We start from the raw sequence: 22,421 nt of genomic DNA, 5'->3' as shown, positions 1-22,421 counted from the left end.
TTTGCCGAAAACAACACCATAACACTTCAGGACCTGACAAACACAAGTTTTATTCTTAACACATCACTCATTCTAACAAGATTTCTTCATACTGCATTAATAAACTGAATCAAAGCTCTCCAATAATATGTAAGTTTACAATGAACTGACTACATACATACCACAACCTTCCAGTCACTATCAGTTATGTTTTACAACTTAACATTTCTATCACAAATAGAATCTGCCTGAATCATAATACAATTACCATCGCACACTCTCACCACAGTCAATGTGGCAGATGAATATACACACATCTACCCAGGCCACCAAAGGTACATTACATCTATGATCATCTGGGTGTCATGAAGAGGAATGAGTTACAAACACATACATGCTATACTTTTCCCAGTGCTGCAACCATGGTGATTCACCACGTCCTGTCCTATTTGACTGCCTGGACGTGGGGCAGCTTGTGTGTGCCATCACAGAAGGGTCTGTTGTTGGTCTGTTTACAGTTGCATAGCCAGTACTCCTTGGTTTCCTCCACACTAAACCGAACTGGACCCCATTTGGGCATGTTCTTACTTTCTGATGTCCCCCATAGTGTCTTGTGTGTACCATCACACAGAGGCTGTAACAGAAGCACAACATTAACACAGATACTGTAACAGAACATAATATTTCCCAACTGTCTTCAAAATCACTTTGTGTAATGTTGGAACGCCCTCAGTTGGTGTATGTGTTGTAGTTACCTTCATGATACTATGAACGTGTGGTGATACTGAGTTGTCCCCAGCAGCTATTGCTTATTGCAAGAGGCGAGTAAATGGCTCTTGTGGTCAGACTCGGCGACAATGTTGGTTGCATGTCATCATATCCCAATAGTATTGATGCGCATGATGTCAATAGCTGGACAGTCTGATCAGTTACAGATCACTGTCATGTAGCTGGAATATTGCTGTGTGTGGCATTAAACAACTGCCAAAACAAAATCAATTCTGAGTGATTCAGCTGGCTGCCAAACTTGACCTGTTTTACCATGTTTCACATGACATGTCTACTGACTGCATTGATATTTCATACAGCAATAGTTGAGTGAAGTAAATATCACATCCTTCATTAAACTGGCAATTTAACTTGACCTGTTTTAATATCAATAACAAACTGACTCCACATATGAAACATCCAAAGAAAGAATGTGCTATGAATCCATCTATATCACTACATATATATGGTGTTTGTTAAAACCTTGCTCCACACTTACTTGTGTGTGACTATGCCCACAAGCACACCAAGCGTATTTCTTCCCGGCCGTCAGCTCTATACGAAATGGCTTCTTGTCATATATCTTTCCCTTTGGTTGGTCAGTTGAGAACTCATTTACAAATTTGGGAGTTTCTCTGTGCTGCCTGAACTTGTTTTTCTTCTTCTTTTCAGTCACAAAATCATCAACATTCAAAGCCCGTGTTTGCTGAAACATTTAAAAATACGCTTAAACATGACGTTGCCAAAAGTGGTTTATATGCAGCCAGTCATAATAGTATTTCACTGGGAATGCATTTCCCTTGCACATGAAGCTTGCACATGACCTACAACAGAATACTGCAGCCTTTCCCTTGTGTATGAACCAGTCCAATACCACATTTAGGACATAAACCTACTTTGATTTCAATTTAGAGCTAGGTTACCTCAGATTTAAGTGTTAATTTGAATTTCAAATGCTTAATTGTGCGGTTAAAACTATAGGTAACTCTAAATTGAAAACACAGTATGTTTATCTCCATTCTACCACAACAAATTAGATGCGAACTCTTTTAGACTATTTGGGACTTAGCGAAGATACTGAGTGAAGGGGCGTGAGTTATGTCCATGTGTTGTTGATTTCAATTCAGGAAACGCTGATAATAGCCTTAATGTTGTTGAACCTTGTTTTCTCACATCGATATGCGTTACATGCATGTATGGCAGGCATAGAGAGCATGCAGCACAGCTACATAAAACATGCCAGCATGCAGTGGACACCCCTGAAGGACCCTGTAAAAAAGCCTTGCAAGGCTTAGTTCTACACCTCACATCACTATGATGAATTCACGTTGCTCATTGTGACAGAGAAAATGTGATGTCACAATTGGCTATAGTATAGAAAAAGCACCACATATAGGCTCTCTGGTGTCCCCTAAACTTGAAATACACTCCATGAGTAGATTTCTCTCATATTTTCTGCACAAAATGTATTGCCACACATACTTTGATTATTGTAGTGACCACAAATCTGAATATCAAAACCTAATATAGTACATACAATTATATAAAATTGCCTCAATGACTGAGAAAAAAGTACTCTTCTATTATTATTATTATCTTCCAGAGTGGTGCAGTCATCAAATTGTCCGCTCAATCAGAGGTGGTTATTGTGATCTGATACCTCTGACTGACCAATCAGAATCATGTATTTTCCAAATTCACACACACTTCTCGCAAAAGAAAGATAAAGATATATGGCAACTGATTAACTTAAGCAGAATTATATCCCAAATGTCTTGTTATCACACGGGTAACAAAGAATCCAGTGAGAAAACTCAACAGTCCAAATAGAGATCCATGAAAACACACATACCAGCTCTCCAAGCTTAGACTTTTTCCAAGTGGCAGCAATATTTTTCTAGGTGCCTTTCAAACTTTAAAGAGGCACATTAAACTATTAAGGAGACACATTGATTTAGGCTTATAGAGAATTTATAATTTTAGAAATTAAATAATAAGACGACAAGAAAACATTCAAATTGTAGTAATGTGTCCGCACAAAAAAATTTGAAAACTTGCTGCAATAAAGACAAGTCATTGAACAATTACCCTTGTCGAAAGACCATCACTGGAACTCGCTAAGCCAGTTACCTGAAACAATACTGTTGCTGCCTTTTCGTTTTATTCCAATGTTTGTTTTATGCATTCGTTGGGATTCATGATTCATTTGTTGCTATCAAACACATTCATAGCAGATGAAGTAATCTTGGTTGTTGGTGTTGGCAGTTGCTGTTGCACTGGACAAAGCCAGGTACTTTGTTCTTTGCTGAAACGATCTCACTGTTGCGGTTGACAACAAACCACTGCTCATGGAGACCGATCCCTTGAACATGATATCTCCAATGCTCAATTCCGAAACCTAAATGAAAAAACCATTGCACTACAAATTCCAGTTGGTTCATGTACCAGGTGCAAAACACAGTGCTGCTGATGCTGATGCTGACAGCATTGAGGACCCAGTTATATACTAAGCTGTTCGTCCATCAGCTCCCTCCAGTCCATCACCCGGGACAAGGTTCGGACAGCAACCAACAGTGGCCAGGATATGGTGAAACTGGTGGAGATGATTGAATCAGGGATGCCAGAACTCCCCCATGAATTACCAGCATCACTTCGCAATAACCATCAGTCTCTTGAGCATCTACATACAGTCGATGGGGTTGCCATATACAAGGATCGAATCATGATTACCCCATAACTACGACAGTATGTCTTGACTGCACTCCACTCCACTCACCAAGGCGTGTCATCGATGATGTCGAAAGCTGAAGCATCTGTCTTCTGGCCCGGAATCACTCCAGCTATCACAGCCCTCAGAAACGATTACAATCACTGCAACCGTATGGCCCCCTCCCAACCTTGTGGCCCACCCATGCCACCAATCTACCCATTTCAATGTCTTTGTGCTGACTTTTTCCATTACAAAGGGTCATCTACTTTGTGAATGTCGACAGATACTTCAACTGGCCTGTAGTTGAAAGAACCTCAGTGGTGCATCTGGCCTGATTGATTATCTACGCCACAGTTGCTGATCATTTTCCATGCCATATCCATTCAACATCACCATCTGGTCTCAACGGTACACAGTACCGCCCTTTCTTGCAGGAGGCCTCATCCAGGCCCAGAATGCCAAGTGTAATCAGCCTGTGGCCCCCTCGCAGAAGGAATTAAACTTGATTGAACCATCATCCTCAGCCGTGCCAGCAATGACTACTGTGAGTCCCTCAGACTGGCATCAGCACTACCTGAACTTCAACACCAGACTGTTGCTCCTTAACAACCTGCTGCACCGTCGTTGACAACATCAAATAAACCAATGCTACCACCCCCACTACCTGCCTCAGTGGAGGTTGAACAGGGACGTTCTACTGCTGTTTGGGCGGAATACCCTTTGCTGTGAGGCTGTAAATCTGCTACAGTGAGTGAGTGAATATGGTTTGACGCCGCTTTTAGCAATATTCCAGCATTATCATGGCAGGGGACACCAGAAATTAGCTTCACACATTGTACCAATGTTGGGAATCGAAACCGGGTCTTCGGCGTTACGAGGAAACGCTGTAACCACTACGCTACCTGACTGCCCCAAATCTGCTAAAGAATTGTCAGACATGAATGTGTTACATGACATCCCTGTCATCCTTCCCTTCCATAGATATGGAGGATTGGAACATTCATAATGTGACACCAACACACTTGAAGACATTTCAGTTCATTTTAACACTTAGTCAAGATTTGACTGTCTTCTTTAAAAAGAGGGCCTACCTTTAGAATACAGTACCACAAACTTTTCAAACACGTGATCATACCCTATGACGTAATTTGTAGTATTTTGTTGCCAGTCACACCGGCGAAACAATGCCCTGTGACGTCAGGGGTCATCGAGTGTGCATAAGCTCCTCTCAGTGATCTATCATCAATGTCATTGAATACGCCAAGCGCTGTGGAGAGTTTTGAATATTTGTTTACTGAATATAGCCTGCGGCGGCGCATTTTATAGCAAGCGCTAGTTTATGAAAGCACTTTTATTTTTTATATATTTTTTATTTTGTTTTTCTCGTAATTCAAGTGGCTAAAAGGGTTATAAATGGGAACTAATATACATATATTATTTTTTCGGTGCATTGATTTTCATTATTATGCACAAGAATGTAGTTTGTTAGGGATATTTAGTGGTGCTGAACACATCCAAATGTCGCCAGTGTTAGGGTAGGTTACCCCGAACTCTATCCTTAAACCTTGGATCCCCTTTACGATAAATCACCCCTTTACGATCATTAGGGTTAGGACCCCGTTTAGTGGCTATTAGATTACCCTAAGTCTATCATTAACCCTTGGATCCCCTTTACGATCAATCACCCCTTTACGATCATTAGGGTTAGGGGCTAGGTACTCGATTAGTGGCTATTGTAGATTATATAGCAGCTCCTTATATTCTTCCCACAAAAACGTTGAGTAAAAAGGATGAAATGGTTTTGTGTCGAGTATTTTGGCTACTGGAAACTGTCCTGGAACATTCACACAAGCCACTATCACCGGCTACATTTTTCATTACTGATTCAAAAGAGAACTCACCGTTGTGTCGTCACTAGTCATGCTTATTCCTCCATCGTTCCTTACTATTATCCACATCATCCTTACAGTGTTCCCTACCACACTTTTCTGTCACAAAAATCACCCAACGAATTATTAAATACCATATCATTCATGCGCACTCGCGAGTTCGACATCTGAAGCCTGGAGCCGTTTTCAGTTCGCGGCATATCGGCTTATTCCTCACCACCTGGTATCTTGTAGATTACGGAATGGGACGAGTGTGCCAAATGGCATCAGGATCATTCGTAAGTGTCCGTAGTATAAAGTCACGAGACACCATGCCTACCCGTAACCTTCGTAAGTGTCCGTCACCTATTCGACCCTTTTCGTTCAGTTCCGTAACGTCATAGGCATGACTAGGTATATTTGCACTAAGTTTAACAGTGTGGACCTAGCTCAGTCGGTAAGCTGTCAGGCTAAAAATCCGAAGGGTGCGGGTTTGCGTCCGACGGATTCTCACTAAAACTGGTTGCTTGTCTTATGACATGTAACCTACGGCAGAGATCGTCCTCACGAGAAGTTATGGTACTGTATTCTAAAGGTGCTCCTTGTCATACCTTTTGCAAGATCTACCAATGACTTGGGTAGGGATAGGGGATTATGTACATTTACATTATTCAATCTTGTGTTGCATTAAGTTTTGTTTCACATTCTGTATTCCAGATCTCCATAATTTGTGATAATTTTTATCGATTTCCTAAAAAAACCCACTAACCTAAAAGATAATGTTTTCTTATGGATGAAGAGTTTATCCATGTATATAAAATCTTTTAAAAGTTAAATATTATCAATATTTTAATGCAAAAAGATGGAGAGTGACCACTATATTTCTTCATAATTTGGCGTTGTCGTTAGGCTACAAGTTAGCCTTGTTCAGCGGAATGGACATTAACTATTTTTTAAGTTTATAGATCTGGATAAAAATTATCATAAAGACATCTGTATTTTAAAAATGCCTATGGTATCTTAGAAAAAGGTTATACTCTGAAAACAGGGGTGTGGGGGGTGGGGGGGGGTGGGGGGTGGGGGGGGGGGGGGGGTGGGGGGGGGGGTGATAAGGATAGAGTTGGGGGAAGCCTCCCCTTACCCTAACCAAAGACGTATACAATGTACGTCCATGCATTAACACTAACAGTAACACACTGTATTTTCACATATCAACCTGAAAAAACAACATTGTATAACATTGTCATTTCAATCCCACAGCAAGAAAGTTCATTGTGCAATATTTATATGTTGATTTAAGCATATGTCATAAGTAATATTACCGACAGTGCTCCGAAAAACGAACAATTCTTAAAGAGTGAGGTGACCGACGCACATCGGTTCATGTAGAGCGCCATGTTGCAGTCCTGCATTGTATAACGTAGTGCTATTTTTGGAATAATATTAAATTCTTTTGAAATCTCGAAGAATTACTTAATTGATGAATTAATGGTGGAATAATAAATCAGAAATTGATAAATGAAAATGTTTTCTCTCCCAAACTTAATTACTGTAAAACACTTCAATTAAGGCCAATCGAATTTGCCCAAATTCATATCTTCGGTCCTGTCCTTGTTGCTAACCGCTCATAGCAACGTTGTTCTGCAGTAGTAAAAACTAACAAGCGTGAGTGTCCATCGTTCATTTGTGCAAGTGTCGATCGGAGTAAAAGAGCAGAATGAGTCAACGACAAGTGTTACAAGGTATCGTATTTAGAGTGGTTTTCACCAAATCACTTAGACGTTTACATTTCAGATAGATCAAAACTTACTGTGTGAAAGTTTGATTACATTTTGGATACTTCTTCATTTCGATCTCGCCTTATGACAATGTTTACATTTCGAGTGAATTTGCATTCCTTTATTTTGGCCTCGTTGCTATCATTAACGCTATAACATGGTGTAAGTAACATTAAGTGTACTTAAATTGCTCAATTACTCAGTAAAATAACATTACATGAAATATCCATCAAGGTAATCCTAAGGACTTCAGCTTTGGCATACCCGGCATACCCTAGTCCTGGACAAGGTTCTCGTCGTTAAATGCTGCTAGGTCCTAACTGTAGTGAAGACCGTAGTTGTCAAACAGCAGGGTTTGTGGAAGAAGCCTTAGGTGACGAGAACTTTCATGTCCACAGCACCCTAGTCCTATATTTTTTACTTTTCCCCTCGCACCCTGTCAGCTGGGTCAGAAATAGCCCTGGAGGTTAAATCATTTAGTAGTTTCAGTGATCTGAATTCAAAATGGGGACAGCAAAATGAATAAATTTGTTCATATGAAATCTCATGTAAGCTGTTGCTATGGTATCGAGCTATATCTTGCTATTACTATTTCCCACTTCATTCCCAGTTAGCAAAAGATAAACTGTTGCCATAGTATTGAGGTATATCTTGCTATTACTATTTCCCACTTCATTCCCAGTTAGCAAAAGATAAACTGTTGCCATAGTATTGAGGTATATCTTGCTATTACTATTTCCCACTTCATTCCCAGTTAGCAAAAGATAAACTGTTGCCATAGTATTGAGCTATTTCTTGCTATTACTATTTCCCACTTCATTCCCAGTTAGCAAAAGATAAACTGTTGCCATAGTATTGAGCTATTTCTTGCTATTACTCTTTCCCACTTCATTCCCAATGAGCAAAATCAAGAAGCAGCACTAGAAATTGGTACCACTCCTGTAGGTCTTGCCAAACCGCCCAATAGTTAAGGTATGATAAGGACAAGTAGACATTTGCCATTTTTAAGGGTTTTGCTATAATATGTTATCATAATGACTAGTGAACTGAAAATGTTATGTGAGGAGTGTCTTATCTGACTCACTGTACTGCAGCAATGTGTGTGACTTTAGCCACTTGTCTAAAGCCCAAGTCTAGTAACATGTTATTAGGTCTTGTAAAATCAGCTAACAACTGCCAACATATTAACTAAGAAATCAACTGACAATGATGCTAAGAGCCAAGTTCAGTCTCGTAGGCTGCTGCAAATTAACAACACATACAGACAGTTGTAGGATTTTCTGAATTACTTTGTTTTAGTGTTTGAACAGTACCAGAAGAGTCGGACACAATTTGTCCAGACAGTTGCTGAACTTGCCTCAAGACCACAAAACATCGAGACACTCCAGAATGCCGGAGTTATGTCGCTTCTACGTCCTCTGCTCCTGGATATAGTGCCAACTATTCAGCAGACAGCGGCTCTGGCTCTCGGACGTCTGGCAAATTATAACGATGACCTAGCTGAAGCAGTAGTGAAAGGAGATATCTTACCTCAGCTTGTCTACTCACTGGCTGAACAAAATGTGAGGAAGTCATTGTTGTGTATTGATAATCTATCAGAAATATACTTTCATTCCTATGAGAATGCACATGAACTAATTAGTGTTTATCACTATGTATGCTGAAGAATAGAACAATATCTGAAAAGACTTAGAGAATGATTGAATTTAATGTGATCTAAATGGATTTGTCTGTTATTTTTTTGTGTTTATTTTTCGGAAATGAACATTTTCAGTTTTAATTATGATACAGTGCAAGAAATTACAATGATTTTTAATGACTTCAAAGTTTGTGTGGGGCGTATTTTCCCTGCTGTAATATCAACTTTTTTTATCCTTTTTCCTGATCATCATTTCAGCGTTTCTACAAGAAGGCTGCAGCTTTTGTGCTTCGAGCTGTTGCCAAACACTCCCCTCAGCTGGCCCAGTCTGTGGTAGACTGCGGGGCTCTCGATGCTCTGGTCATCTGTCTGGAGGAGTTTGACCCCGGGGTGAAGGAGTCTGCAGCATGGGCTCTTGGCTACATTGCCAGACACAATGCAGGTAAATGTCTCTATATGAAACAATGTTAAAGATGGATTTGTCTATTCCATGATGTCCTGACCGTGACATTCATGCTGCTTCTACATATGAAAGCCCAGCTTTTGAGGACAAAGGAGATATCTAGATGTGTTGATTATCCATGTTTTTTCTTTCTACTTTTAGAACACTAGATACAAGTTTTGGTAACTTACACTCATGACATGGTGACCTTAAGTATATTATCTGTTTTATTCTGGTCCATTTTCATGTATGTTTTCATGTTAATGTTTGAGAGGGGTGCCTGTCAAATGTTAAACTTGTCCATTGGAAAAAATATTGACTGACATTCTGCTTTTCATTGTAGAGCTAGCCCAGGCTGTGGTTGATGCCGGTGCAGTGCCGCTGTTGGTGTTGTGCATCCAGGAACCAGAGCTGTCCCTGAAGAGAATAGCTGCTTCAGCTCTCAGTGATATCTGCAAACATTCACCAGAGCTGGCCCAGACCGTGGTTGATGCTGGTGCTATTGCTCATCTTGCACAGATGATCCTCAACCCTGATGCAAAACTCAAGGTAACAGTCATCTTGATCATACCTGTATCATCGGTATTGATGCTATTTGTAATATATTTTATTTCTAAAGCTTAGATTTTCTGCAAGATTGTTTTTAGTTTCTGGACATTGTACAGTGGTATGAATGTTTTCTATATTTCAGCGTCAAGTGTTTTCAGCACTGAGCCAGATTGCCAAACACTCTGTGGACTTAGCAGAGATGGTGGTAGAGGCAGAGATATTCCCGGCAGTCCTCACTTGTCTCAAAGACCAAGATGAATATGTCAAGAAGAATGTTGCTACACTCATCAGAGAGATCGCCAAACACACACCAGAGGTTAGTTTCATCTGGTGTGTAAAGGTTTCAGGCAGTAGATGATGACATAAGGCTGCTGAACAACATTATCTTTAATGATTCTTTACTTCTTAGAAATGAAAACTGTATAGCATACATTATTGTGAATGTCTCTGTGTTAGTAATACACAATATTCATATTTAATATGATGCATGTTTGCAGCTGTCGCAGCTGATTGTCAATGCTGGTGGAGTGGCAGCTGTTGTAGACTACGTCGGGGAATCCAAGGGGAATGTGAGACTGCCAGGAATCATGATGCTTGGATATGTTGCAGCTCACTCCGAAAACCTGGCCATGGCAGTCATTGTATCAAAGGTAAGTTATGTTCTTGTTCACGGAAAGTAAAGACAGTTTCAGATTTTTTTAAGAATGGGGATGCGAATGTTAATCTTAAAGCTGAAAGTTTAAAGTTTTCATGATGTGTTATCATTTTGTAGTTGCAAGCTGTTGAGCTCAGCCTGAGAGTCAAAGGTTCTGTGCTGGTTATATTTAATTCAAACAAAGATTCCTACTTTGCTCTTTTTGTATCTTTAATCCAACTTTCTGTTCACCCAGGGAGTAGTACAGTTGGCCATCTCGCTGGCCGAGGAACGGGATGACCATATCCAGGCTGCTGGAGCATGGGCACTTGGACAGATTGGACGACACACACCCGAACATGCTAAGGCAGTGGCAGTGGCTAATGTGCTTCCTAAACTACTTCATTGCTATCTCCGTGCTGATGCATCAGAAGACCTCCAGACAAAGGTAGAAAAGCACCAACATCTCCATTTGCTGTCAGAATATACAAATTAAGGCGAATGATACAAAACACCTCCGATAACAAAAACTGAATTCTGAATTTTCATCAGTGTTGAAATTTCATGAGTTTATTCCATTTTCTGCACCTAGGTTTAAATACTTGATTGATGTTTCCAGAGCAAGAAAGCCCTGAAGAACATCCTACAGAAGTGTGTCCACCTGCCTGCCCTGGAACCCCTCCTCCATGATGCTCCTCCCAATATCCTCAAGCATGTTGTTGGTCAGTTCAGCAAAGTCCTGCCCCATGACTCTAAGGCCCGCAGATTATTTGTCACTAGTGGAGGTTTGAAGAAGATCCAGGAAATCAAGACAGAACCTGGCTCAGCTCTGGCAGAATATGTCAATACAATCAACAACTGCTACCCAGAAGAAATTGTCAAGTAAGTACACATTGTCGCTTATGCTTCAAGACTGTTGTGGCCTGAATTACAAGTAATGAAAGCTCAATACAAAATAACGCTGAGCTTTGGGGTTTCTTCGCTTGTTTTTCACACATGTAACTTGCTTTATATTGCAATTGTCAAATCTGCTATACAATGATAGCATATTATCACAGTAACTTAAATACGATAAGATGATAGTTATTGTCTGACTCAAATAAAGTCAGAAAATATATCATTCAACTTATACATATTTTCAAATGTAATTTCAGATACTACTCCCCTGGTTACTCTGATGCCCTCCTGGAGAGAGTGGAGCAGTTTGCTCCCAAAGTGTAACAATGCTTTCCTGACAACATAATATAGGAATATTACAGACACTTTTGTGCTGACCTGAGTTTGAATCAAGTCATTTGTATACATCTTCCGGGATAACTTTCAAGAAATGTGAAACTCATAAGATATTTTGAACTCATATCAGTGCATGCCAGGAGGAACAGTGCCACCTGGGAAGCAGCAACCCATCTTTCACTCTGCCTCACCTCTATAGGTGTGTAATAATGCTAGATTTATTGGTTAATTTTGAAATTTTTGTACTGTTCTCAGTAATGTAGATGCTGCTTTATGCTTGTTCATGAAAAGAGCTATAATGGCAGGTATATCAATGTGTTAATATACCAGTAATTTTTCACCTAATTCAATTTCAAGTTAAATTTGTTTTAATGTCAATGTACTGGATCTTGTTTATACATCACTAGCTTTCAGAGTTTTATGTTTGTGTTATGGACAGTGTCAGTTATGTGAAGTATCACCTTGTTTCAGGTTATGTACTGCGTACAAATGGTATTTATTTAGTGTGAAGGTCTGTTTGTTGTAAAGGGGATTCCAGACTTTGAAACTTTTTATGCCCAAGAAAAAGTAAGGAACATGTCTGAAATTTGCCAAGACAAGATAATTTTGTAAATAAATAATGTTTAAAAAAGTGAGTTTGTTTTCTTATTTCACTTACTTGGTATCTGATGAGAATTGGGTGACCATACAAATCTATGGTTGATTTTAACAATGTGGATCTCCAGGTTATAATAGGTCTTCAGCAACCCATAATTACAGTAATAGGCGACTAAGACTGTCTCAAGAGGAGACTAATCACTGGATTGTCTGGTCCAGACTATTATTCACAGATCACAGTCATATAGCTGGAATATTTGCCGAGTGCAGCTTAAACAAAAAACAAATATAACGTGAGTGACCTCCCATGTAATTGGGAAATGACACACAATCGAGGGGTCGGTTATAATCTCCAGTCTTACTCCTTCTCTGCATACTCTTTGCACAATCGTAGAGTGTTGTCAGGTGAGTGAAATCAAAATACAACACTTTAGAATTGTTAATAAGTAAAATAGAACAAACAATTAAGCATTTTATAATTTTTATTCTAGAAGTTGACTGGGCAGCCATGTCTACTATTCCACCTTCTGAGTCTCCCAAGAAAATTATACATACTTTTGCAGGACATCTTTCAAAACGTCGGTACTTGGACATTGAAGATCATCGAATAAGGAAACAGTGCATAAAACAGAATATACTGTTCTCTACAGAGACGCTTCAACCACATTAGCAGGTGCACCAGGAACACTTCACCGACAATCATCGCTATCCATAAGAGCATATACAGTGATCATGTGGCATACAAACAGCCAATAAACAATAATGAACCATAAAATCCTCACGCTACAAATAAAATTGATGTATTTAACTTCTAGATAAGCTTTATTCAATGCAATTTGAACTGATATAAATTATTTTTTTATATATTTAAACAATACAGAATTATTTGCTTTCAAATTAATATTGTTTCCGTCAGTTCATATTACTAGTATATATCTAGCTTGTAGCTACAAATCGCTGTGGTCAGCTCGTTCTGCTTTTGACCGTTCGTCAAGGCCGGACTTACATAATCCAGGCCCCGGGATCATGAAAGTGGTCTAAGCTCAAATTTTGCTCAGCACGAATTTTGTTTAAGTTTTTAAGATTTTGCAGCTATAGATTCTTTCTAAGACTGGATCTTGAAACGGTCTTAGCAAAATCTTAGCTAAGTCTAAGTCCGTCGCCATAGGGACGCGCGCACGTTAAAGGGGCACTGATCTAACGCAATTCCCCGGGACTGGTTGTTGCCTTTGTTATTGTTTTTTCCCAGTGAGTACCCGGATGTAGAGCAGAAATCTAGACTAGTTCGCGACCTCTGTTGCGCCATTCGTAAGCGCATTAGTCACTTTTATTGATACCGGTAGTAATAAGAGCGTATGGTCACATTGATCAACAAAATGAAATACAGTTTTCGAGATAATAAGGAAATGTAGGCATCTTGTGGGTAGCATCGGTAATGGTGACGAAGTTTTGATAAGTCACTTGCTTGGTAATTATGCGATTTTCGTTTACACTATTTTGACTTGCAACACAAAGTAAATATTTCACCTGAGCATTGCTTTTTTTATAGTGTGTATATTTTTTTACGGTCAAAATGTGTAACATATTTATTAACCGTCTAAATATTCAGTTATTTTACAAAGTGACTGAAAAACATTTCCATCTGCATTATTATGATAACGAATTCCAAACATTTTGATGTTTAATGTCATCACCAAGAGACTGAAAATGTTACGTTGAAAAGTACATTTCTATGTTGTTTCGCTTCTAATCCTACATAATAATCTGTTGTGATGTTTGTAGGCCCTTTTGATCGTCGTAATCAATCTGGACAGATGTTTTAGTCAAAATGACTGAAATATTTACACATTTTAAAAATTGCCTGAGAGAATCACATTTTACAAATTGACGGTAATCTATACACGCTTACAAAGGAAATGACCTGTGAAAACAACGTCTATCGCGCATTGAAGAATTTCCAAACCAAGACGTAGAAAAACAAGAACGAATCGGTTCAAATGAAGGAAAACAAAATGCAAATACCATAATAACTTACCAAATTTATGTGTATAAATAGGCAGCTTCCTTATTCGAGGAATGTATCCGTGAATATCCACACAAAGGAATTATATCCCACTCGTCTGCAGCTATACAAAATAACTTATTCGATGTCACGTGTCTCTGTAACTATCAAATATTCTAAAAGATATATATCGTTTCGGGTGTCAAGTATCAAGGGTCGGCTGAGAAAGGCCACGTGACAACTATTTTCATTACGTCGACGGTTCCTAAAAAATCCATTGAGTTTGATAACAATGAGCAACCAATCAACGTATTATCAGTTAACCCTTTGAACAAATTGTATGTTGTTTTTACATCGGCACTTCACGCCATGATATGAGTGTATTCCCTTTGTTTTAGTAAACCTAGACATGTAAACACTCACTTTTGACATATCCACTGTGCAAGATAACAGTGATTAATCAATCAACGTATTTTCTGTTAATCCTTTGATGACTAGGAACGATCCGTTGATTTACAAAAAAAGTAAATCAACTGATCATTCATCTCTTGCTGGGCTGCCACGTGCATATTACATAACCTCACTTCAAACCTGGATTTAGATTGAATAATTACCCCAGACACAATAAATGCCAAATGAGAACCTTTGTCAGGTAATCTAAGTGGTGCTACCACTAATTGTACCTGTAATAAATTCATTAACTGAGCATCAAGTGAATGACGACAAATACACAAGTGTAGGGTTATACGAGAAAACGTGGATGACAACAAGGGAGTAGTAATCGTATTACACAATCCGAAATCCGAAAATGCTTTCACTGCATGGATACTTTTTTTAGTATTAAACTATAACCATCTGGGGTATTTCCAAATGACGACTTCCGATGAGCTCCGCCGTTCTTTTTGTCTGTTTGTTTAGGCTGAAGAATTTATTTAACATGCGCCCTTTGTCGAATCTTTATAGATCACAGTTAACCAATCAGTGTTTATGCAAAAATGCGTAAAACAAATAGTGCCTGCAGCCTCGAAGTTTATTTAGCTGTCCTTGCAGACGGTAGCCCAGTCTCTGGTCACGCTCAGTTGCGTTGCGTATCATCCGGGTACTCACGGGGGAAAAAACAATAGCAAAGGCAACAACCAGTCCGGGGAATGGCGTTAGATCAGTGCCCCTTTAAACCGTACTACCGTTATCATTGGAACTCTTCAGTGAATGGAGATGCGAAATTCGTGTTAGTAAACAGCTGTCTCGTGTGACAAGTCGGTCGTCTGCGTCCTCTCCCTCTCCTTCTGGAGAACTCTTTTCGAATCTCTTATTTAAAGATTCATCAACTTTTTAATTGTGATGCCTCAAAAAGTTCCGAATCACTTCCACACAAATCAACGTTCAATAGATCACTCATACTTTAATCTGCTTCTTCAAACGAAATCTTATCATGAACTTGTTTCACCTAATCTTTCGAATGTTTCGTTCACAATGGCAAATGCCCGTCAATCTCCAGCGCTGTCAAACAGGTTAGTCCGACCATTGTTGTGTTTGCGCGCTCTGTTCCTAACTTTTCCATGTTTGAAGAACCAACCTCCAATAGTCAACCCCGCACTTTACGGCGACTTTGTTTTGAGTTGGATATGGTCCTCGAAGTCACGATTAGTTTTGCACGTGCAAAACTAATCGTGACTTCGAGGACCATATCTGACACATAAAATTAAAAAAATAAATACTAATATATATTTATAGGATTTAGCAAAAATGCATACATATAGATTTTCTATAACGTTTGGAGGGGATACGGGCGGACGTCTTTTAAAAAAGACTTTTCATGTAACAATTAACATATCCAGAATAATATCTCAATAAAACATGTACTTTTATAACGAGTAATACAGATAACTAAATAATAAAAAAAGCATAATCCGTAAAACAACACTTACACTCTTTTCTCATTTATACAAGAATAAAGAGATTATATAGTTATACATTACTAATTACAAAAGTTTACAATTTATAAGCCTAGTTTACCACAATTTCTTAAAAAGATTATAGCTGAGATTTAGATAATATGAAACACTTTTAGTTTACTAATAATACACGTTTAATATACTGCACTGTGTAATATACTACACGTTTAATATTAATATTTAAATGCAATAACATACAATACAAATATACACACATATACAACTAACATGATTTAGTGGTTTGCTGTCACTTCACTGTCACTTCACTTTATTCTCCGGAGAACCACGCATGGTGGTATTAGAGTACATTTTACATGTCAATCATTATATACAAGTAGTCAAAATGGCGGCGGACTAAAACAAAATATTGTAGGTAAACAGTGGCAGATATAATAAGCATGTCTATTATCTAAGTTTTGATATTACAGAGAAGATAACATTTATAAACTTTGCTAAGTTTCTTAAAACAGTGAAATCTGATGATGTAAACAACCGTCTATAAGATGCCATATTTGAAAATTTGGTTAGTTTTTGTTGAAATAAATCTTTTTTCTATTTTCATCAAAAGCAGGACAACGAAATATATAATGAAACTCGTCTGCAATTGTCGGAGAGTCACACAATTTACAAGTTCTAAATTCCCTGTCTCAATGTAAACAATGATTCGATGTTCTAAATTTTAATATTGGGTAGTAAATATATTTGGGCAATAATATTAAGGCATCAAGTGATAGTAGGGTCTTAATGTGTTTAAAATATCCCCCTTGGGACTTACTTCTATTGCATTCCTCCACACTTGGTAGAAGTGATCTTTTAGTGTAGTTTCTACTTTATTAAGCAGCCATGTTCTGTTAACATTACCTGGGAACATATAAACATTACTTAGCCCACATGAGTTAAGCGTATTTTCAACAAACTTAAGCCAAGAATAAGAATGATTATTTAACACTATCTAAAGACATAAAATTGTACAATACCGAGGATAACTTCAAGTGATACAGGGGGGTGTTGAGTTTATACCAATAACTAATAATTATTTTAGAAACATGGATGCTGATAGGAAATATTCCAAATTCACCATATAAGAAATAATTCTGTGTGGACATTCTGAGACCAGAGGCTAATTTTAAAAACTCGGTATGAATATTTTCAAGTATATCTATTTTAACATGTCCCCAAAATACAGAGCCATATAACATAATGGGTAAAATCATTAAATCGAATGCTTTAAATACGCAGTCAAGTGTTAAATCATTGTTTCTTGCCATTTTAAATAACAAAAACGTACATTTCCTAGCTTGTGTGGCTAGAACACTTATACCAAATGTCAATTTTCTATTTTTGTGAAAGTTAAAACCTAGATATTTATAATTATCAACTATTTCAACTTCTTCTTTGCCAAAGTAAAATGATAGCTTGTTTACTCTACACTTACCACTTCCAAAAATAACAATTTTAGTTTTATCACTATTTACAGTTAGTTTCCATTTCTGACAATATACATGAAAATAATCCAGGGACCTCACAGGGCTGACGCTGAGGTAGCAAATAGCACTGTATCGTCTGCATATAACAGAACTAGTAGTTGTAGACAAACTAAATTCAAATCATGTTTGCTGGATATATCAACACCATTACTATCAAATGTTTTTAGCCAGGATTCTAAATCATTTATAAAGATAGAAAACAATAATGGAGGAAGGTTTTCTCCCTGTCGGACCCCTGAAAAACTTGGGAAAAACGCAATTTTTTTATGATTAAACTCGATACAGGATTTAATATTGGAATACATATTTTGTACTAATGTAAAGAATTTTCCTTGGATACCATAAGTTAACATTTTTTACCAAAGACCAATTCTCCAAACGTTGTCAAAGCTTTGGAAAAGTCAATGAATGCACAGTACAATTTCTGTCTGTTTTGTTTTAGGAATTCTATAACTGAATTGAGAACAAACATCTTATCAACTGTTGAGTAACCTTTACGAAAACCGGCTCGGCAAGGGGATAATAAAGAGTTAATGTTTAAAAATCTGGATAATCTACAGTTAAGTAAACTTGTAAAAAGTTTTCCAAGACAGCTCAAAAAAGTAATGGGTCTATACGAACTAGGATCAGACGAGTCACCTTTACCTTTATATATAGGTTTCATGACCCCAATTAACTATGAGTCGGGAACTTCACCTGTGTCAAGTACGACATTAAAAAGTTTCCCTAAAAATGGGAGAAATAAATCTATTGAGTCAATTATATATTCGTTTTCTGCAAAGTCTTCACCTGATGCTTTATTTCTTTTCAGTTGTGATACTGATTCACTAATTTCTTGTTGTGTTATGGCAACATGAAGAACTGAGCAATCTAGGGGTACGTGTGTATTATCAATATCTTCAGGAACTGTATCATCATACTCTTGTGCGTTTATATTCTTAAAGTATTCATATAGTTCATTAACACCAAGGATGAGTCATTATGCGCACGCTTACGTTTACGCAGTAGTTTCCAGTAGTCCCTTGGGTTCTTCTTCTGCCAGTCTCTAATTTCAACGGCTAATTTACATTTATATCTTTTCAAATATTTGTTCATACATTTCTTATATTCCTTAGCTGCATGACGAAAGTAGATATGGTTTTCTTGATTCCTATGTCTTCGATATTTTCTCCTAGCTTTATGGTAGTGTCTACGTTTCAGAGTACATTCTTTTCTGAACCAAGGTTTGTTAACTTTATGTTTCTTATCATTGCCAGTATAATAAAAATGAGGGGGAAGAGCGTATGCCAAATGTATTTCTCGCTGCATTTGTAAGAATATCAGAGAAGATAACAGTTGCATTATTTATTAATCATTTGCCTTCGTAGTGTCATCAACCACTTTATCTAATAATGTGCTTACATCTTGTATCTGCATAACATCAATATTGTTCCTGTATTGGTTTGTTTTTGATGAGTCATATCTTTTGGGTTTTGTAGAAATTGTTACAGGTTTACTGGTAGATGATTTAGGTACATTACCATACATTCTGCTATTCATACTTGATAACGAAAAAGCTATAGGACAAAGTACATCTGAGTATAGGGGAGAAAAATCAACAATTTCAAAGCTCTTAAAATATGACAGGCACCTGTTGGAACATATGACATGGTCAACAGTACTTGTATCCTTACAGGTAACCTTTCCGGATTTTGCGTCTTTGTCCATTCTTCCATTGCAAATAAACATATTAAAATTTTCACAGATATCAATCAGTTTGTAAACATAATTATTAATTTTGTTACTATCGTTCGAGTATCGCTGACGTGGAAGTCCGAGTTCATCTAGAACAGATTCAGGATCAAAGTCATCTGACATTTCTTCAGTATCAATATCTAATTCCTCTTTCAGTGTGAGAATACATATATAATAGTGCTTGTTCTAACTGATCAAACATGTCTGTGGTGGCGTACTTAGAACCTTCAGGTGGAAGGTACACAATACCAATTAAAAGGTCATCATTGCTATTGAAAGCTAACTTAGATAGTTTAAAACATAGTATGTAATCCGATTCAAAATCTAATAAAGTGACATATTTAGAGAAACAATGTTAAACTGCAAGGCCTATCTCTCCCGAAGGTTACAGGCCGGCAAAGCCACATTTCGAAAATAAATAGCCCAAATTGATGTGGCTCTCGCGGCAATGGTTATGGTTGCGTGATTGTATAATGTGGCTCTCGCGGTTATGCAGTCAAAACATGCTTTGTGATTCTAACAAGTTACCGTATGTAACAAAACAAGTCTTGTTTTCTCATTTTCTATTCAACAAGGATAACATATTCATCAAAACTTTACATTGATGAATATGAATAGCATATGAATATCATAATGCAGATGAAGGAGGTCGCCCACGTGGTCAGCAAATTCCATCTCACTCAGGTGTGGGTTCAGGAGCTGGATCTTGAGGGACGCAATACGTGCATCGATTGCCTTGTACTTCTTTCTTCGTGAAGGTTCTGATCACTGGTGTGAGAGTCTCAGGACTGCAACCTCTTTGAGTGACTGCTCTCGCTGAAATAGCTTCACTACCTCGTAGATGTTCGGGTGGCACTTCTTGGCAAGTTTCTTTATCTTGTTGTGCAACCCTTCCAGGTGATTGTTGGTATGGTGGCCTTGGATTTCGAAATGGTTCCAAATCTCTGGCATGAAGGCCCCCCCCTTGAACCCAACAGGTTGTCACGTAGTCCATGAAGGCAGTCGCTTTAGGGCCAACAGGAGAGTCAGCAATGGCATCAAGCCACACATCATCCACTTTGTCACGAGGTACTAGAGGGAGGGCAGCAGCTCTTGTCACCAGCTTCTTCACCTCCTCATCTTCCTTATAGTCCAACACCAGACCTTCTTTCTGCATCCTCCTCCAGATACATTGGGTGAAGTGAAAGAAACACCCTCTAACTAATGTCCCAGGAAATACCTCAGTCACGGCATTGTGAGCTGCACGTTCAAAGTCCAACTGAATTGTAAGTGGGGCAAACTCTAGACCTCCTCTACTAGCAAAATCGCATAGGTACTGAAACATGTTGACATAACTTTTGTTCGATTGGACAACAAACAGTAAACTAATGGAAACATATGGCCAAACACCTCAGCATGTAAACAATAAATCTGATCAAACAACTTGGGACAGGCATAAGATGTACCATCACAAAATACAATGTCTGCAGTACACAAATGTTCAATGTTCTTGTCTGTAGTGAAGATGATGATGTCGTCACTAACACGGTGTAGGAACTGGTCGCCTCCCTCAGTCTGGGAGTACCGCGCTTAGTAATTTAAATGTGGGACACTCATATAAAGGTATCGGTAATCGGATTAATTAATTACCCGCTAGAATAGGCGAAATGCACTCAGCTGAAAATGTGGCTTTACCGGCAATAGCCATTTCTGAAATGTGTCTCTCCCGGCTAGACACCCTCCCGAACGCCTGTCACCCAGGCCCTGTGTTTCAAAAACAGTTTAAAACCATCAATTTCAATATCATCGAGTGTTTCTGTTTTGGTCTCTTGAAGAGCAACAAAGTTAAAAATATTTACAAGATCCAAAAACTAAGGCGATTTCTCAGACCGCACACATTTATGTTGATAACACCAATTTGTTCAAATTTATTAACAAATAATTCTGAATTGTCATTTTCCACTGAGCAGCTTTCGCTAAGAGGGCCAGTTTGTGCATAAGCTGGACTAGACTCTCCATCATGTAGTTCAAGTGCACAACTCGTCGATTTTATAGCAATTGAGTCTTTACTGTCGAGTTCACCCTGGTTGTTTTAAAAGGAATATGATGGCTAAAAACATTAGATGAAACATGTTCATAACATACCAGTTTATCTAGAGTTCTGGGTGGTTCAAGTGTCACATGGTGTGAGCTCGCTACGTCCTGGCACAAGTCATTCCCGCCTTGCCATCCCTACACTTTCGGCCTAGTTGCCAGGTTACCACGTGCAAACTTGTCTGTGTAGAATGTGTTTGCAGACTGAGTATATGCAGTGAGACAAAGGGTTAACTTAGAGGGTTAGCTTGGCCAATCAGTTGAGCACGTCATGGCTTGTGTTTGTTAAAGGCTTACAACATGAAGGACAATGAACTACATTTAATCTATCCTTACCACTAATTATACATACAGGTTCAACACCGAATAGTAAACACCCAATAGCAGATACTGAAGAATTGTTAAATAAATAAGACAACAGTACAACTGTTACATCTGTCATATCAATCCACTAGGGATGAGATAAACAATAGCATTGGCGTATTAGTTTGGGGGCCGAATCAAGAAATATATAATAAGATAATGTGTGTAAACCAGCGTTATTTTCCATCGTGCCAGATCATTAACAGACCATGGAGATGTCTGATTTACACATCTGTAAACTAATTGTACTCCAAGTAGAGCCACGCAGTCACTTCATCCATAGTGGAGATCGAGCGTTTTTCGAATTGTTCCTTGAGGGCAACACATCGTGCGTCAAGTTAACGGTATTTCCCTCTCCCTGGAAACAACACACTGCACCAACAAGGTTTCATCCTTCTTTTGTTCTCGTGTAAAGAAGGTAAGAAACAGAACAGCGAGGGATGTGCCTTGGAAACGTTCTTCTTCGGGCGGCCGTCCAGGTCTTGGGACCATTGGTGTCGTGATGGTACGTACCTCTGCATGGTTGGTGTGTAAGGCAGGAAACAAAGTTGTTCGTCACGTTGTCGACGAGGAAAATACCTCCAGTGTTGTCTGGCATAAGATCAAACCC

The 22,421-nt window shown here is 38.4% G+C and overlaps 2 protein-coding genes across 2 annotated transcripts; one reads left to right on the top strand and one right to left on the bottom strand.

Annotated features, from left to right (window-relative positions):
* Positions 1 to 38: 38 nt before the first annotated feature.
* On the bottom strand, positions 39 to 6,737 carry LOC139473388 (CDGSH iron-sulfur domain-containing protein 3, mitochondrial-like). The gene is made up of 3 exons (XM_071255945.1): positions 6,648 to 6,737; positions 1,247 to 1,453; positions 39 to 613 (listed from the first exon to the last, which is right to left on the bottom strand). Exons 1-3 carry the CDS (start codon positions 6,735 to 6,737, stop codon positions 425 to 427), a joined length of 486 nt encoding a protein of 161 aa, XP_071112046.1. The 3' UTR covers positions 39 to 424.
* Positions 6,738 to 6,952: 215 nt separating this feature from the next.
* Positions 6,953 to 12,213, top strand: LOC139473363 (sperm-associated antigen 6). Its single transcript, XM_071255906.1, has 9 exons — positions 6,953 to 7,067; positions 8,403 to 8,665; positions 9,001 to 9,184; positions 9,528 to 9,733; positions 9,876 to 10,049; positions 10,231 to 10,383; positions 10,624 to 10,815; positions 10,987 to 11,249; positions 11,522 to 12,213. The coding sequence occupies exons 1-9, from the start codon at positions 7,043 to 7,045 to the stop codon at positions 11,586 to 11,588; spliced, it is 1,527 nt and encodes a 508-aa protein (XP_071112007.1). The 5' UTR covers positions 6,953 to 7,042; the 3' UTR covers positions 11,589 to 12,213.
* Positions 12,214 to 22,421: the final 10,208 nt, after the last annotated feature.

Source organism: Haliotis cracherodii, unplaced genomic scaffold (assembly GCF_022045235.1).
Source record: "Haliotis cracherodii isolate W230 unplaced genomic scaffold, xgHalCrac1.p SCAF_28, whole genome shotgun sequence".
Lineage (NCBI taxonomy): Eukaryota > Metazoa > Mollusca > Gastropoda > Lepetellida > Haliotidae > Haliotis > Haliotis cracherodii.
Note: the sequence above shows the minus strand (reverse complement) of the source record. Positions and strands in the feature narration are given on the sequence as shown.

Coding starts and splice junctions, on each gene's coding strand:
- LOC139473388 (XM_071255945.1), bottom strand. CDS start 6,737: ATGCAGGACTGCAACATGGCGCTCTACATGAACCGATGTGCGTCGGTC. Junction 1,454..6,647: donor CGTTTTTCGGAGCACTGTCG/GTAATATTACTT, acceptor TAAATGTTTCAG/CAAACACGGGCTTTGAATGT. Junction 614..1,246: donor GTGGGCATAGTCACACACAA/GTAAGTGTGGAG, acceptor CTTCTGTTACAG/CCTCTGTGTGATGGTACACA.
- LOC139473363 (XM_071255906.1), top strand. CDS start 7,043: ATGAGTCAACGACAAGTGTTACAAG. Junction 9,734..9,875: donor ACCCTGATGCAAAACTCAAG/GTAACAGTCATC, acceptor TCTATATTTCAG/CGTCAAGTGTTTTCAGCACT. Junction 11,250..11,521: donor TACCCAGAAGAAATTGTCAA/GTAAGTACACAT, acceptor ATGTAATTTCAG/ATACTACTCCCCTGGTTACT.